Raw genomic sequence first — 18826 nt, forward strand, 5'->3', positions numbered from 1 at the left:
GTGTGTTTTATTTAACGACGCCACTACAGCACATTGATTTTTTCATCTTATCATCGGCTATTGGACATCAAACATATGGTCATTCTGACACTGTTTTTTAGAAGAAACCCGCTGTCGCCACATAGGCTACTCTTTTATGACAGGCAGCAAGGGATCTTTTATTTGCGCTTCCCACAGGCAGGATAGCACAAACCATGGAATTTGTTGAACCAGTTATGGATCACTGGTCGGTGCAAGTGGTTTACACCTACCCATTGAGCCTTGCGGAGCACTCACTCAGGGTTTGGAGTCGGTATCTGGATTAAAAATCCCATGCCTCGACTGGGATCCGAACCCAGTACCTACCAGCCTGTAGACCGATGGCCTAACCACTGCGCCACCGAGGCCGGTATAAAAAAAAAAAGAAAAAAAAGAAAAAGAAAAGAAAGACATACAAGTTTGTTTGTTTTTAACAGTTAACTACTTTGAAGTATAATAATTTAGTTTTTGTATTTACCAGATTGTGAGAACAAATTTGCAGCAATAAATACCAATATAAAGAGATTTCATTTTATGATACTTTTTCCCTCATGACTGATTTTTGTAAGGGGATGTAACTCATGTTGGCTTACATTGATATTTGTATCACTCTTGCCAATATGCTAAAACATTTTAAACAGACCATTGTAATCGAGTAAATCCAATAAATGGTCACCTCTCATTAAGCCACAGCTTGTCATCATATTCTCACAAATCTAATATCAAAATGACTCATCTGTATTAAGAAGCCACATGACCTTCATCAGTCATCTCATTATCATCATTTATATATATGTCTGTAATGTCCTAACTATAGATATTTTGTCTCTGTGTTATATGTTATAATAATGTGGAGTGTTTTCCACAGAAATTTTGCATGGCATGATAGACTTATGGGGCATTTTTACCATTTTCAGGGCACTGTTTTGTTTTATTAAACTCTAAAGACCAAAACATTATTGAAATAAAAATAAATGTAATTAATGTGCTTTTTTAAAGTATATTACAGGGATATTTTATTAATAAATAACAGTTTTTTAGTTTTTTTTATAAGGCAGTTTTAGAATTAATTATTAATAAAGGTTTGTTTTAATCTCAGGGCAGCATGACGCTGATTAAGGCAAGATGGTGCTAGACTATTGAGGTATAGTGCTGCACCATGCTGAAACAAGCTGGGGAAAACACTACAATAATAAAGCTAATGCATAATTTTCTGCATGGATGTCTACACCCCCTCCCCCCACTGAAAAATATGAAAAAGAGCCCTTTTTGAGTAAAATTTATCACTTTTTTTGAAGGGGGGGGGGGGGGGAGGCGCTTGAGATGACTGCGCCATTGTTCCCCATCAATTCCAAGCTAACCAGGCCCTGGCTTTGTATCATGTAAAACATATTCCAAATACCATAGACAAGGCATTATTTTTGTTATTGCCACAGGTTTACCTATTGGTTTCCACTTAACAACTTCTGGTGCTATTCTCCAGAAAACAAAGATTTCTTCTTGCAGACGTTAAAATAGTTAACATTGATAAGGTCATTATTTTTGTCACCCAATACCGTTTTCACCAACGCGGTAACCAGACGCGCGTTCGGCGCTAATGCACCACGTGCATTTATTATTAAAATCCCTCGACGTCTATTTTTAACTGTCCGGCACAACATTTAACTATGCTCGATCCAGGGCGAAAGATGTGCCACATTTGTACGCAGTATAGCAAGGGAAGCAATCTGCACGCAGAAGTTGCCGCCAACATTTATCATTCCGTTGCTTTCTCGATATACCCGGGTATTTAGTAGTACCGTTACTGTTGTCAGTGCTTTGCTTTCAAAAACAGGATTTTACCAGCCTTTTACTACCTCAGTGGATAACCACACAGCAATCGACATTAGTCCATTGCGACATTATTGGAATATTTAGCGACATCATATTGGAAAAATTACCCTTGATATCAACTGTTCTTTGCACGCGTAGTGGTAGTGCAATTGACATAACAGTGTTAACACTTTTATCACACACAGAACTGTTTTTGTTTTGCTGTTTTGTTACACATGAGGATTACTTAAATTGCCTGATTGACAACTGATTAAAGATGAGTAGCCGAACACCAGTGAAAAAGGTTCCAATACACTTGCAGGTGAGCCCCCTTTTAAAAAAAAAAAATTAAAAACAATCTTTAGGCGTTGACTTTAATTTTATATTATGTAGCTCACTCTTTTCCAGATTATTTATGAAGTGAAATACAGCTCATAAGTATTTCCTGGATGTAATAACAAACGTAGATGATCTCATCGCGCAGAGCTTGTATATATTGCCGATATAATACGGATTGGAAATCTGTCATTCACGTTATTGATGTGTATTACACTATCGCTGGTGGCATATCGTGTCAGTTTCACACACGTGTATTGCAGGCCTATCGGTTCTGCCTTTTATTTCTCATTGATCACATTGCTTTAAGCATTAGCAATTACCATACATATTTCGGGGCTGCCGATTTCGGTAGAATAACTTTGTGAAACACTGTTATATACCCACAGCCACTCCTACATCAAAGGGCTTCTGTATTTACTGAGGTCTAATTCGATTCACGCCTCAGTGACCACCAACTCAATCATTTGGCCCTAAACATTGGATCTGTGTATGTTAGTGAGCAATTTGTTTTATTGTGTGGGTTTGCATGTTAAATGTATGTAAGCATTTTAGTAAGTCCAATATAATAATTAAAACTAATCACAACTCACTTATTGCCTTGTGTGTTATTCATTACATCATTTGCTAGACAACTAATGCTGCTGACAAAACAATACTTGGTGTAAACAATTTTTTCTCTCCCAATCTGAGGTTACAGTTGTTAGCATATTTGTCAGCATGAATTTTTTTTTTTCATTTTCCCCAAGGGTCAATCCGTGTCAAATCGGCCCCAAAAAGAGGAATTTTTAACCTCATCCCCCCCCCCCCCCCTGATTTGTCTGGAATTTTGTTTCTAGGGTGGTTTTGGCTGAAAAATCTTAATTTTCAAAGATGAGCTCAATCGGACCAGCGGTTTGGGAGGCTATAATTCAGTTTAAGACATTGAAGAAAAGAAAGAAAAAAACCCCACTATATTAATTGAATACTTTACAGTACATATTGATTTAAAATTGTCTATTAGTAATTATAATTATACTTGGTTAACTGTTATTATTCCCTTCTATTTAAAACGTACAAGAGATGTAAATATCATGAAGTGTTTGTATCACAGGATGAAACCACCTCAGTGGTACCCTTCGCTGATTGACTTGTTACCACATCCCAGCCAGTGCGCCATGAGTAGTGTATTAAAGGCTGTGATATGTGCTGTCCTGTCAGTGGAATATAAAAGATCTCTTGCTGCTAATGACAAATGAAGCAGGTTTCCTTGAACACTAGGAGTCATCAAAAATAACCAAATGTTTGACATCCAGTAACAGATGATTAATAAATCAATGTTTTCAGATAGTGGTGTTGTTAAACAAAACAAACTTTAACTGAGACCTGCATTTGGTATTATTTGGTGAATGTGGATTTTTCTAGACCACTCCCTGCTTAATTGGATAAATACGAGACACCCTAGTATGCACAATGCATGTTGCACATACAAGGCAACAGATGGTCTGTCGCTCATGCTCTTGTTATAATATACTTTCACTGGCTTTGTTGTGAAAACACATCAATAGTTTATGTTTAAAGCCAGATGTTGTGACAATAAGCTTCCTCATTTATTCCACAGCCTAATTCTGATCCAGACTCTATCAGTTAAGGTTTTTATTTAAGCTTTTTATGTTTATTTCTTCTATGTAAATATATCTATACTGGTTAGAAGTAGTTAGTTTTTCGATATATAAAAGCTCGTTAGACTATGTCAAATTAGCCAATTGCTAATTTTTCATGCAAAGTGTCTACATTTAGTCTTTGGCTAATAAAATATTCCTTAAATTGACCATATATATATATTTTTAATTTTCAAGGAAATGTATTTCATGTATTCTCAATATATCTGAAAATTGGCTGAACCAAAATTCGTTCCAGTGTAAGCCATGAAAAAGTCTTAAAATATCAAGGCTAACACTGGTTGAGCAGACAATTTTGCCAAATTATCTATTATTATTATTATATTTTTTTTTAGACTTCTTTATTTTTTAACAAAATATCAATTATTACATGAAACTTTTTCTCCTATTTAAAATAAAATTCACCATTTCATTAAACAATTTGCAATTGGCGAGTGCTAGAGCTAGTCCAGAGTATGGAGAAGGTAGACCTATTTTGGTCTGTTGTCTGTGTCTGACTGTTTGTGTACAGTGTGTCTGTTACGTGTGTCTGTCCCGCTGTTGAGGATTACTGTGTTTGACACTTGGACTGTAGCTGTTGATTGAGCAATCTGTTGAGGTGTTGTACAGACATTCCTTTCATTTTTCATGATAGTTTACTTTAATGTTAGTATTTTTCTCATTATTAGTGGTGATGGATATTTTTGTTTTGGCCTGTTTGTAGGTAACATCCTAAACACACATGTAGTGCTTGGTGTTTAAATTGGGAGAACATTATAAGTAATTTAATGATTTTTGTTTTCAGACTATGTGTTAAATAATATTTAACACATGAAACAGATGCGACAAATGTAATAGTTTAGTTTAATTATGATAAAATAGTCAAATAAAGAAGTTACTTGTTCAGTTATCTTTGTTCGTGTAAAATAATGGTTTATTTATCTAATGAATTGGAGAAAAAGACTCCATATTATGCGGTCATGTGGGATAGAAAAAGTACACCCTCAAACTGTCCACTACCTCCGACCGCATATGATGAAGTCTACATATCTGTGTACCTAGGACATTAATCTCCCACCCTTAACACCACACTACGTCTTTCCATATTCATTAACATGGCTTTCCACTACCTCCGACCGCATATGATGAAGTCTACATATCTGTGTACCTAGGACATTAATCTCCCACCCTTAACACCAAACTACGTCTTTCCATATTCATTAACATGGCTTTCCACTACCTCCGACCGCATATGATGAAGTCTACATATCTGTGTACCTAGGACATTAATCTCATACCCTTAACACCACACTACGTCTTTCCATATTCATTAACATGGCTTTCCACTACCTCCGACCGCATATGATGAAGTCTACATATCTGTGTACCTAGGACATTAATCTCCCACCCTTAACACCAAACTACGTCTTTCCATATTCATTAACATGGCTTTCCACTACCTCCGACCGCATATGATGAAGTCTACATATCTGTGTACCTAGGACATTAATCTCCCACCCTTAACACCAAACTACGTCTTTCCATATTCATTAACATGGCTTTCCACTACCTCCGACCGCATATGATGAAGTCTACATATCTGTGTACCTAGGACATTAATCTCCCACCCTTAACACCAAACTACGTCTTTCCATATTCATTAACATGGCTTTCCACTACCTCCGACCGCATATGATGAAGTCTACATATCTGTGTACCTAGGACATTAATCTCCCACCCTTAACACCACACTACGTCTTTCCGTATTCATTAACATGGCTTTCCACTACCTCCAACCGCATATGATGAAGTCTACATATCTGTGTACCTAGGACATTAATCTCCCACCCTTAACACCAAACTACGTCTTTCCATATTCATTAACATGGCTTTCCACTTCCTCCGACCGCATATGATGAAGTCTACATGTCTGTGTACCTAGGACATTAATCTCCCACCCTTAACAGCACACTACGTCTTTCCGTATTCATTAACATGGCTTTCCACTTCTGTTGGGACAGTGATTAAGCTGGCGAAAAATATTCGACAATGACAATAATTGCTAAACAAGGTTTTGCTTGTACTCCAGACCCCGACCCCTTGTTATATACCTGTGGTGCAAAATTGAATTACGATAGCATTTTAACATCATTCTTGGGTGTTTATCTCATCGATCATTAAGTGTCATAAAATTTACTAACTAGTGCTAAAAAGAAACTCCTTTTTCTACAATTCTTGATGACACTTATGATAGCAAACAATGAAGGAAGTACGTTTTTTTTTCAATGACACATCCAATACATTTTAATTACGGTTACATACATGGTTATGGACCACAGATAATGAGAGAGAAGACCACTGCTGCCACGCAGTGGGCAACCCTTTACGATTAGCAGCAACAGATTTTTTATATGCTGCATCCCACAGAATAGTACAAATACAACAGCCTTTGTTATACCAGTTGTGGAGCACTGACTGGAAGGAGAAATAGCCCAATAGGCCCAAGGAATCTTTTATATGCTACATCCCACAGACAGGATAGTACATACCACAACTTTTGTTACACCAGTTGTGGAACACTGGCTAGAATGAGAAATAGACCAATGGGCTCATTGTATGGGATCGATCCTAGACTGAGCACACATCAGGCAAGTGTTTTACCTCTGGGCTACATCCAGCACCTAGAATGCAGTGCAGTTTTATAATTACATGTAGATGCCTGGTTTCTTAGACCACCTGCTGATATCACTGTTGAGATTTATAACAATCTCAGATGTTATATAGGCCTATTGTATTACCATGTACTACAATGACACATCAATAGTGTGTGGTGTGTATTACAGTTAACAGAGTAAAGGCAACCTGGTCTACAATGAGTCCATGAAGTAAATAGATTAAATACACCAGGATTTTACCACTTATCCCTTTATACTTGTATTTAGCACCAGCCTAAAAAAAAATGTATATAAAAGTTGGGGCTCTGACATCAAATAAAATGTATATATACATGTACTATCAGTATCATTGTTTGTATAAAAAAAAAAAAAAAAAAATCCTGTCTGTGTATATTCAATGCCATGAATGTAATCAGAGATAGACATACAGGTCCATATTACCTATTCATAAGATCCAAAAATACATTAAATGGGAATTATAGGCCTCAACTCATTTCTGCCATAATTTTCTTGTTTTCTATTTTTTCCCCTTCTTTATATAGTATATAATACAAGCAAGCAAAAAAAAAAAAAAAAATGCCAGCTGTATTTTATATATCTAATAATGTTATTAAACTGTAAGTTTAATCTTTTATTTAACGATTTTTTTTTATATATATGGTGTCATTGTATATGGAATTTGATCATTCAGGTGTTACATACCTTGCACATTTGGAGTTCATTTATTACCTGAATATGAATAGGCTGAGTGCATTGGTATGTCAGTATAGACTGTTTAAATTAAGTTGTAATCATTTTGAATTGGTGTCGAGTTAAGTGCTGTTCATTCAGGTACATACATTTAATTACAGTCAGACCTGTTTTAAATAGCTACTGAAGACCGTATAAAAGTGGCCTCTTAAGATAAGTATTTTGGCTGCTTAATAAAGGTCAGATTACACTATATTAAAGTATTAGAGCAAAATAGATTGTTAACCTTTAATAGTTAAAGTTTATTAATTCACTAGACGACATTGGTTAATTAATCATCGGCTACTGGATGTAATTCTGACACATAGCAGAAAACATGGATGATATGCACTTTCCAACAGATCAAACATACACAAACATAGCAGAAAACATGGATGATATGCACTTTCCAACAGATCGAACATACACAAACATAGCAGAAAACATGGATGATATGCACTTTCCAACAGATCGAACATACACAAACATAGCAGAAAACAAGGATGATATGCACTTTCCAACAGATCGAACATACACAATATACTAGACATGGGGTACTGACTGAGATGATGGGGGAAATCCGATTATCCCAGTCAGAGAATGGATCCACCAAGGGGATTTGATCCACTGAACCCAGTAACTGAGACAAGCCCTCTAGATCCCACCCCATCTCTGGGTGAGCAAAACAATTCACCAAATTGTCTGTTAAACTTTAATTTTTTTTGCAGAAATTGTTAGTTATTTTCAAAAAAATGTCGATTATTATATGAAATTATTTCGCCAAAATAAATTAAATTCGCCAACTGCTTTCATAATTTGCAATTGGTGAATTTGGAGAGTGCCAGAGCTAGCCGTGACAGGTCAGTTTTTATTATATTAGATGACTGGACGACTAACAGTGTAGCCTCTAAAATACGTCCATGTTTAATTAACACTGACTGACGATTTGTGAGAATAAGATATTGTCCTTCAAAGACAGGTTCTTGCTCAACAGATTTGTTTTAACATATATTTACAAACAGTATTTGTAACGTGAACATGCAGTTTGTGTACATATACATTTGTTTTTAAATTTTACCATATTGAATTAAGACAATCAGCAAGCAGGTGGCATGGTTTGTGGGGAGGGTAATCAATACATTGACTTGTGACATTTGTGACATGTTTGTGGGAAAGTAATAAATATATTGATGTGAAATTTGTGACACGTTGAGGAAACTGGTTCTCGGAAGACATGGCAACTTTAAATTGCCCGTGGGTATTCATAAAAGTCTGCTGCATGGCCCTCAATTAATTTAGTTGAGTATAGAAATAATCAATATGCGAATGCTCAGAAATATTTTTAATATTAAGCACTTGTAGTCTATGAAAAGATCGACATGAGTACAATGTCGGTGAGTACATGTGAGTTTCCTTTACATATAACTAATGAAGTGTTGACTACTTTATTGGGTCTCTCTTAACAAATAATTTCTTTGAATGTTAATAATGTTCCACAAGGATCGAGGTGATTACCTGGAACTGTGGTACTATTATTGCACAGTGATCTGTTACAGTTTTTCACAGTTTGTTCCTATAGTGATTCCAGTTTGATAGCGTTAAACACAAAAACCACAAGGAAAGAGGATAGATTTATGGTGATTTAACATTTTACTGCTGTTCAGCTGTAGTGATAAAAAAACAAAACTACAGGGAGAAAAATGAAAACAGATCTTTAAATTCTTTATCTGCAGCTATTTATGAAGTTTGTATGCTAATATTTTTTGAATAAGCAGAACATTTTATTTACCATAAAGATAACAATGATAAGTTAAATAGATGGCATATATATATATATACACACACATGTAATTTGACAGAGAGTTTTTCTTTACATGCCATGTAGATGCAGTATGGTTTAAACTTGGTGTGCTTCTTTACTTTCACAATGACCACTGCATGTATATATAATTCCAAATAAAAGTAACCCCACAAAACAAAACACAATTAAACTTGGAATGAAACTGATTATTAATATACAGGGTAGATCTGTTTAGATACTTTTAACTTAAAATAATAAGAATTATTAATGAGCTAAATTTTTAAATACATAAAAAAAACCCCAATAAAACAACCCCATATTAATTGTAGTTCATTTGTTTATCTCAGTTTGAAAAATCAATAGCTATTTTAGTTTTAATCCTTGACCTTCATTTACCAGTGGTTCTTGAACAGTTTTGAACCACACCCACCCCTAAAGAGCAGATGACTGATTCTTCTTCTTCTTCCAGTGCTCAGATCTCTGACCGCACACCCATTCCTTTTCTAAAAATAATTAACCTTTCACGCCATCAGAATCCACCGATACCCACCCTTCTCATGTCTCAAAAGTCCCCAGTTAAAGGGACTATGCTGAGTTTGCAGCCATTGTAAGATCTATGATTCCGTATAATCGAGTCCTTTTTCATGACTAGTGGGTGGGACTTAGCCCAGTGGTAAGGCACTCGCTCGATGTGTGGTTGGTCTAGGATCGATTCCCGTTGGTTGGCCCATTGGGCTATTTTTCATTCCAGCCAGTGTGCCATGACTGGCATATCAAAGGCTGTGGTATGTGCTACCCTGTCTGTGGGATGGTGCATATAAAAGATCCCTTGCTGCTAATCGGAAAGAGTAGCCCATGAAGTGACGACAACAGGTTTCCTTTTCGATTAGCAGCAAGGGATCTTTTATATGCACCATCCCACAGACAGGATAGTACATATCATGGTCTTTGTTATACCACTTGTAGAGCACTGGCTGGATCGAGAAATAGCCCAATGGGGCCACCGATGGGGATCGATCCTAGACTGACCGTGCATCAAACGAACACTTTACCACTGGGCTTCGTCCCACCCCAATCTCTAATGACATCACATGCATCGAATTTGTATGGTGTTGTCATAACATCACTGTCTAAGACTCTGTTAGAGTCTTGAGTCTAGACTCTTAAAAGTTTTATAAGCACCAGGTCAAGAGATCACAACAGAATTTTACAACATTAAACTGTAGTTGCTAATAAACAGGGATGTGGGAGCTATGCGGAAATGCACAAAATACGCTTTTCCATTTCGTCTAAAAAACCAAAAACATGATGTTCAATACTATTGACCACACAATGTTCATTTGCATGTTTTCACGGTTTCAATTTTTGGCAGTTCCAGGGGTTGCAAACAACAATTTTCTTTCAGGGGCCCTTGAGCGGCCCCTGGACCCCAGCTGCAGTAAGCTTTTTTATTCGAGCCCCTCTCATATCCCTGTAATAAATGTTCAGTTAACTAGAAATATCACTAATCAAGGTTTTGAAAACAAAATGTTCCCTGTATACATATATAAATATGTGGATATGACTTCCTACATTCTTATTACTTGGCTGTTTGACAAAACCAGGCACTATGTCTTTACATTCCACTCATTTGTTCTTTGATTTCAGCATGCATGCATATACTTGTTTTATACTGTTGTCATGGTAACAAGTGGTGTATATATACAAGGGACAACCTCAAATGCCAAGTGGTGACATATTACATGCAGGTGTTACCCTATGATTTATTAGAACACTCTGCTTGCTTGTATATGGTAACTGGCAATCTGATTGATCTTTTGGTAGTGTTTTAGTCTTTTTGTAATGCTACCTGTGTAGGCCTACATAAAGTACAGGTAGGACATTGTTGGGTATGTGCTGTCCTGCCTGTGAGGAAATATATATATATATATTTACACAAAACATACAACACCTTGCCTCGCACCAATCCCATTCTACCAGTTGTGGATCCAGGGCAGGATTGATGGGGTCTGGACCGCACACATTTTATTCAAACTTTATATTAAAGAGCAATACCCACTAACATACAACTTCCATTTAAGTAGTTGTAAGTAGACCCCCCCCCCCCCCCCCCCCCCCGAAAAAGTCCTGGATCTGTGCATACCCATCCCATCTCACCCACTTGAGAATTATTTCTGATGGACTATTATACACGTACATTAAGCCATCATTTCCCACACATCCTGGTTAACATGTACATTTGTAAATTGTAAAAAATTCCTAAAAATGTATGCCATACTATTGTCTGAGGCTATTTAACTTATTTTCTATTTAATTACTTCCTAATTATCGACTAACTATATTCAGACACGTCCACGGACTGTGACAAACATGGCAAATTGATATAATGGATGTAATTAACATGTTCCACATTCAAGAACCCTGAATACTCCCTAATTACAGTGTACTAAACACATAATTACTTTGTACTAACATTTGCAGGGAAGCAGGTAATTCCTTTAACCCAACTGGCTAACTAAAGTTAAAGCAAACATCTGTTCTAAAAATTACAGTGATATGAAAACAAAAACATTTTTGCTGTGTTAATAATTATTAAACTTAATCATATCTAATAATAAGTGTTCAGATGTGTATATCTTATTTCCTCAAAATACATGGTAAACACTATACACAGTAGTGACTTGGAAATGGGTGGTGCGGTGGGGGGTGTTATGGTTAGGGGTTTATATAAAAACCCGCTTTAGTTGCCATGTGAAAGGAAAAGCACCTTTAATGTTTTGCCTTTTTTTTTGCATGGAAACAGATACAGACACACACACACACACACACACACACAGACAGACATACACACACTGACAAACACAGACACACACACACACACACACAGACATACACACTGACAAACAGACACATACATACACACTGACAAACACACACACACAGACATACACACTGACAAACACAGACACACACACACACACACACACACAGACATACACACACTGACAAACACAGACACACAGACACACACACACAGACACACACAGACACACACAGACATACACACACTGACAAACACAGACATACACACTGACAAACACAGACACACACACACACACACACACACACACATACACACACATACACACACTGACAAACAGACACACACACACACACACACACAGACATACACACACTGACAAACAGACACACACAGAGACATACACACACTGACAAACACAGACACACACACAGACATACACACACTGACAAACACAGACATACACACACTGACAAACACACACACACATACACACACACAGACACACACTGACAAACACACACACACACACACACACACAGACATACACACACTGACAAACATACACACACACACACACACACACACACACACAGGCAGAGACATACACTGACAGACACACACAGGCACACTGACAAACACAGACACACACACACACACACACACACAGAGACACACACAGACATACACACACTGACAAACACAGACACACACATACATACAAGGGCTTTTTTTAAATTCCTAAAGATGGGGGGGGGGGGAGTAGTCCAGTGGTAAACCACTTGCTCGATGTGTGGTCAGTCTGAGATCGATCCTTGTCGGTGGGCCCATTAGGCTATTTCTCGTTCCAGTCAGTGCAGCACAACTGGCATATCAAAGGTCGTGGTGTGTACTGCCCTGTCTGTGGGATGGTTCATATAAAAGATCGCTTGCTGCTAATCGAAAAGAGTAGCCCATGCAGTGGCAACAGCAGGTTTCCTCTTTCAATACCTGTGTGGTCCTTAACTATATGTTTGACACCATATAACCGTAAATAAAATGTGTTAAGTGCGTTAAATAAAACATTTCCTTCCTTCCTATAGATGGGATAGCACTTTTTTTAAAATCAGTAAGAAAAGAATTAAAAAAAGATATGAAATGTGGGGAAAAGTGAGTTCCATTGATAGTTTGTACTTGATCAGACTGCCACAAACACATACAATGTATACACACCATCACAAAAAAACCCAACCCATAATATTCTCTTCCAAAATGCCTATCTTTGTAAGCAATTTGACTGAACCATTTTTAGTCAGTAACATGGCAGGAGTAAATTGAATGTAAACATGTTTCTATTTTAATAAATTAACTGCTGGTTATGGGAGGCTGATAAAGATAACTGTCGTGTAGATGTAAACACACAGGAACAGTTGTCTTGTGTAGCTCACAGAGGTTGATGCACACACCTGCCTCTGTCTTTCTGCAACCCCATAATCAAGCACTGGCTACTTGTTCTTGTGTGGTGGAAATCTCACATGAGGTATGAGGGATCACAGGTTCTGTTCTCATCTGTGGATATTTTGGGTTATTTCCAATTAAAAACCATGAATTAAATGTTCTATTCTGTCAGTGGGATGAGTGCATATAAAAGACTGTTGTTGCTCAGGGCTTCTAGAATTTAAAAAAAATCCACTAGTCATGGGATCAGTGATTTAAAAAAAATGTACTAGCCACGATTAAAAATTCACTAGCCCTACTTTACTTTAAGTTAATACAATTTTACTAAATAATAGTAATAATCACATACAGAGAGAGATAGAGTTTAAAAACACTAACACTGGGGGTTGGGGTGGGGTCAGGATATTCATATTTACAAAATGGACAACTGCAACATTTCACAAAAATGGCAATAGTAAATATTTACTAGCCCAGCATTGAATATCACTAGCCATGGGAGTGGGGCTACCATAATCTAGAAGGAAGGAAATGTTTTATTTAACGACACTGTTATGTGGTGTCAAACATATGGTTAAGGACCACACAGATATTGGGAGACGAAACCTGCTGTCACCACTTCATGGGCTACTCTTTTTGATTAGCAGCAAGGGATCTTTTATATGCACCATCCCATAGACAAGGTAGTACATACCACTGCCTTTGATATACCAGTCGTGGTGCATTGACTGAAACGAGAACTAGCCCAATGGGCCCACTGACGGGGATCTATCCCAGACCGACCGTGCATCGATCGAGCGCTTTACCACTGGGCTACGTCCCACACCTACCATAATCTGAAAACCCTGTGTTGCTAATAAAGAATTACATGGTAAACGTGGATTGATGTGTCGTTCTCTAGACCCTAATACAGTAAATTTTACTATGTCTCTAGACCCTAACACAGTAAATTTTACTATGTCTCTAGACCCTAATACAGTAAATTTTACTATGTCTCTAGACCCTAATACAGTAAATTTTACTATGTCTCTAGACCCTAACACAGTAAATTTTACTGTCTCTAGACCCTAACACAGTAAATTTTACTATGTCTCTAGACCCTAACACAGTAAATTTTACTATGTCTCTAGACCCTAATACAGTAAATTTTACTATGTCTCTAGACCCTAATACAGTAAATTTTACTATGTCTCTAGACCCTAACACAGTAAATTTTACTATGTCTCTAGACCTTCATTAGACCTGGGCCCTGTTTTACGAAGCAATTTTAGCACTAGTAAATACACTTAAGATGTTTTTAGTGCTAAGATTGCTTTGAAAATTGGGGCGCTAGAGGTTAGTCTTGGTCAGATTTACCCACATGCACCAGCTTCCACATAAAGTTATCCATCATTTTCCAAATTTGATTGCTTTGTAAATATGCAAATATACGGAAGTAGGGACGAACATTCACACAAACTGATTTTACAATCAAATTTGATGGACAATCAACAATGTGTGCAAATGTATGTCAAAAAAGTGATAAATCTGATCACAGCCTGAAAGTTTTATTTATAAGCCTGATGTATACTGACACACAATGAAAACGCAAAACAGATATTTTTCAATATTTTGTTGTGATTAATGAAAAATATATTTATTGGACTTAAAATAACAATTTATGAGAGGAAGCCATTGATTGGTACTTTTGTCTGGGTTTTAATACTAGTTTTGTTCTTGTTACACATACAATAGCAGAAACACACAAAATGGTGTGAAATGCGTTCACTACATGCTCAATCATGCTGCATGCAATGCACGTGAAATGCCAGTATGTGGACACATAAAAGTCACGTTACAGTGTCATATTCCTCGTTACATTAAGAATGCCATGACTCAGAGAAGAACAAAGGGAGCGAGTGTTGGGCATGGTTCAAGGGGGGACTTCGCAAAGCCAAGTTGCTAGGACCTTCAGAGTCCATCCATCAACTATTGGACTACTTGCTGAACGTCATCAACAGACTGGGAGTGTCCGTGATCGACTTCGACCTGGTCAACGTCCCGTTACGACCCCACGCCAAGATCGGCAGATTCGACGACACCACCTCCGTGACCGGTTCAGAACTGCGACAGTGACAGCAAGCAACACAATAGGACATCATGGAAGGCCTATCCATCCGATGACGGTCATCCGTCGACTCAGAATGGCTGGACTCAGATGCAGATGCCTGTACAACGGTAACATCATGACACCGCGACATCGTGCTGCGAGACTACAGTTTGCTCTCCAGAATGGTAATCATCCACCATCTTCCTCTCATAAATTGTTATTTTAAGTCCAATAAATATTTTTTTCATAAATCACAACAAAATATTGAAAAATATCTGTTTTGCGTTTTTATTGTGTGTCAGTATACATACAAGTGTATATATACAATGTACATGAATGTGGTTTACCTTTCGACCGACCGTTCAAAATTGCGCCAAATCACTCAACAAAACTGTGCACCTTTTTCTCTTTTGGTAAATCGCTCCACTCAAAATTCCATAGCACCCCAAAACCCATCCGCCTGCTACCGATTCAATCGGACTGCTGGTGCTCCCTTGCACCTGCCAGTGCAGACGGTCCCTTCTCCTTCCCCCCCCCCCCCCCCACCTTTCCTGTCTTGGACAGAGAGGCCGGCCAAGGCCGGCACCTGTGCCCACGACAGGCGTGCGCTACAACAGCTTGCTCTGAACGTGCACGTAAAACCCTTTGACCTTGACCTTTGACCTTGACCATGTGGTTACTCACATTGTAGGCAAATCTCCATCAGTATGTGAGTCATCTAATCTGTCTGCCCAGGATTCCACTTAGCTAACATTTAAAAAAAATCTCAATTGATGAAGTTTATTTTTGTAAGAATATAAAAAAAAAAGTGCGGAAAAAATGCAGAAGAGTGCCTGTAACTTGTATCAGCCAGGAGATAAAACATGCATACAGGATGTCTATCATTTAAAGGCCCATTTAGTTTTATGCATTCAGCAGATGTGATGATGTATTAAATCATTGTTGATAGGATATTAGTATATAGTTATGCATTAATACATGGTTGACTGGATATTAGTACTCATCTATTAAACCAGTGTTGACTGGATATTAGTACATAGTTATATATTAAAACATGATTGATGGGATATTAGTTATCATTTATTAAAACATTGTTAATGGGATATTAGTACATGGTTATAAATTAAAACATTGTTGACTGGATATTAAGGCCCATCTGTTTAAAACATTGTTAATGGGATATTAGTACACTATTAAACATTATGTTAGTACATTGTTGATGTATTAAAACATTGTTGATTGGGTATTAGTACAAATATAGTTATCTACCCTATAGCAAATATTTTCGCGGCTAAAATAATTGTGAACAGGTTTTCATTTTTCCATTTCGCGGGGAATTATTTTCGCAACTGTGTCCCCCGATAATAAAATCAAAATTACCCATATTTCATTTTCCAAACTCTTTTCAATGACGATTTCATGCACATGCTGTCAGCGAGACGTCAATGTTGTATGTATGTGTGATAAGACATGTTATTGATGGAACACGTACATGCAATACAGAAAATTGAAAAACGCAAATATCAGAAGAAATAACTTTTAATTATTGGTGGTACCCCAAAACATCCATTCAAAATTACAAAGAAAACAAACAAAACTGAGGTTACGTAACAACAGACTTGTACGCAACTGTGTGTCACTTCGATCAAATCTACGTGACCAGGAGGTTTACAGAATCACGTGACCTTGCGGACCTCTGACTGCTTTATTCTGATATGGGTTGGGCGTGTACAGATAAGACTATATATTATAAGGTAAATAATAATATACCAAATCGGAAATAAGTTCGCACGTAATTAAATTCGCGGTGCTATCAATGTGTTCGCGATTTTCGCGGTATATTTTATTCGCGAACATATTTGCGTATACGGTATCAAAACATTGTTGATTGGATATTAGTAATCATTATCTTTCATATAGATATTATAATATTATTATAACATTGATTGGGTACATAGTTAATTAAATTGAAACATTGTTGATGGGCAGTTATAAATGTTTTTAAATATACTGTAATATTGAAAAGGGAAGAACCGTGAACAATTTACAACAGCAAAAAGCCATGGTGGGTTAAATTAAATGTCAGTGGGTTAGGTTACCCTAAATGTGTTTTAAAAGTTCGGGCTAAAAGAAACATGGAAAAGCTATTAAGGAAAGATTTTTGAAACTTTTGTTACCACATGTGTGTAGCATTTCTTTGTGAAGAGTAAAATATTAGTTTTAAATGTACATGTATATGACCTATTTCCCAATTCACAGTCTGGGTGGGACATATGTGTCCACATATGTACATTAGTTATTACTGTAAACAATGACTTTGTTAAGGTGCTGGTTTGGATGAGAAAATGAGCAAAGGTGATTTGAAATGGCCAAGTGGTTATGCAGGTTCAGACCATATTGCAGACTGTTCAAACAAAACGTAAGGGTAACCTTGCAAGTAAAATATTTATAAGACTTGTTACAGAAATATAATGGGTATCATCCGGTATTTCACAAACACACAAAAGGTTAATTATTTAACCACATTGATTGAAAGATCATCTGTTGATTACCAATCGTCTGTGCACAGAGGTTATACCTTCAAACAGGTTCTAGACTGTTAGGTGCTGGGTTCGTATCTCAGTGGGGGCCTGATCGCAGTACAATAACAGATGTCAGTGGGAAGGTCAATATGGCTACTACACTGACTTCTTTTTCACTAATGACCATTAATCAATGTCCTGAAGACATCGCCTAGATTATGGAGGTGTGTGTTAAAGATAGTGTACAACATTCATGTAGAAGGAAATGATTTATTTAACAACACACTCAACACATTTTATTTATGGTTATATGGTGTTGAACTTATGATTGAAGACCGCACAGATATTGAGAAGAAACCTGCTGTCACCACTATATGGGCTATTCTTTTCGATTAGCAGCATGGGATCTTTTATATGCACCATCCACCATCCAACAGACAGGATAGTACATACCACAGCCTTTGTTTCACCATATGTGGAGAACTGGCTGGAATGAGAATTAGCCCAATGGGCGCACCGATGGGAATCGATATCCTAGACCAGTTGCGCATCAGGCGAGCGCTGTACATTCATGTAGAAAATCAAATGTATGAATGTCCACCACTGCTAGGTTTTAATGTTCCATACTGTGTTTTGGTGTTACACAAGGAGCTCCGCTTAAAGCTTGCCGGCTGTGATGAAAACATCTTAACGTCAAGATGTGTGTCACCAGTTGTGTTGACTCTGACCCATGTCCAGTTAAACCTGGTCAGGCAAATTTGCAAGAGCAACAAGCTAAACATGAAACAGTAGTAAAACCAGCTGTCCACCTAGTTCCTGTTTGAACAGTGTTGTTGGTCCACTCTTGTGAATTTTGAGGACCTGTCCATGTCTAGTTTTATGTCTATCTTTCCATCTATCCATCTGTCTGTCTGTCTCTCCTTCCATCAGTGCACTGATCGATGCTATG

At 37.3% G+C, this 18826-nt stretch overlaps 1 protein-coding gene across 3 annotated transcripts in view; it reads left to right on the forward strand.

Annotated features, from left to right (window-relative positions):
- The window catches only part of LOC121381245 (dihydropyrimidinase-like), a 130255-nt gene that overhangs the window by 27026 nt on the left and 84403 nt on the right, over window positions 1–18826 (forward strand). The window contains exon 1 of one of the 3 annotated variants that reach the window (XM_041510478.1): window positions 1713–2152. The exons of the other annotated variants lie outside the window; for them this stretch is intronic. Coding sequence (XP_041366412.1) covers window positions 2108–2152 — 45 coding nt within the window. The 5' untranslated portion in view covers window positions 1713–2107. Of the gene's footprint in view, window positions 1–1712; window positions 2153–18826 lie in introns of those variants that run through there. 3 annotated transcript variants of the gene reach the window in all.

This window comes from Gigantopelta aegis, chromosome 9, assembly GCF_016097555.1.
Source record: "Gigantopelta aegis isolate Gae_Host chromosome 9, Gae_host_genome, whole genome shotgun sequence".
NCBI classification, from domain to species: Eukaryota; Metazoa; Mollusca; class Gastropoda; order Neomphalida; family Peltospiridae; genus Gigantopelta; species Gigantopelta aegis.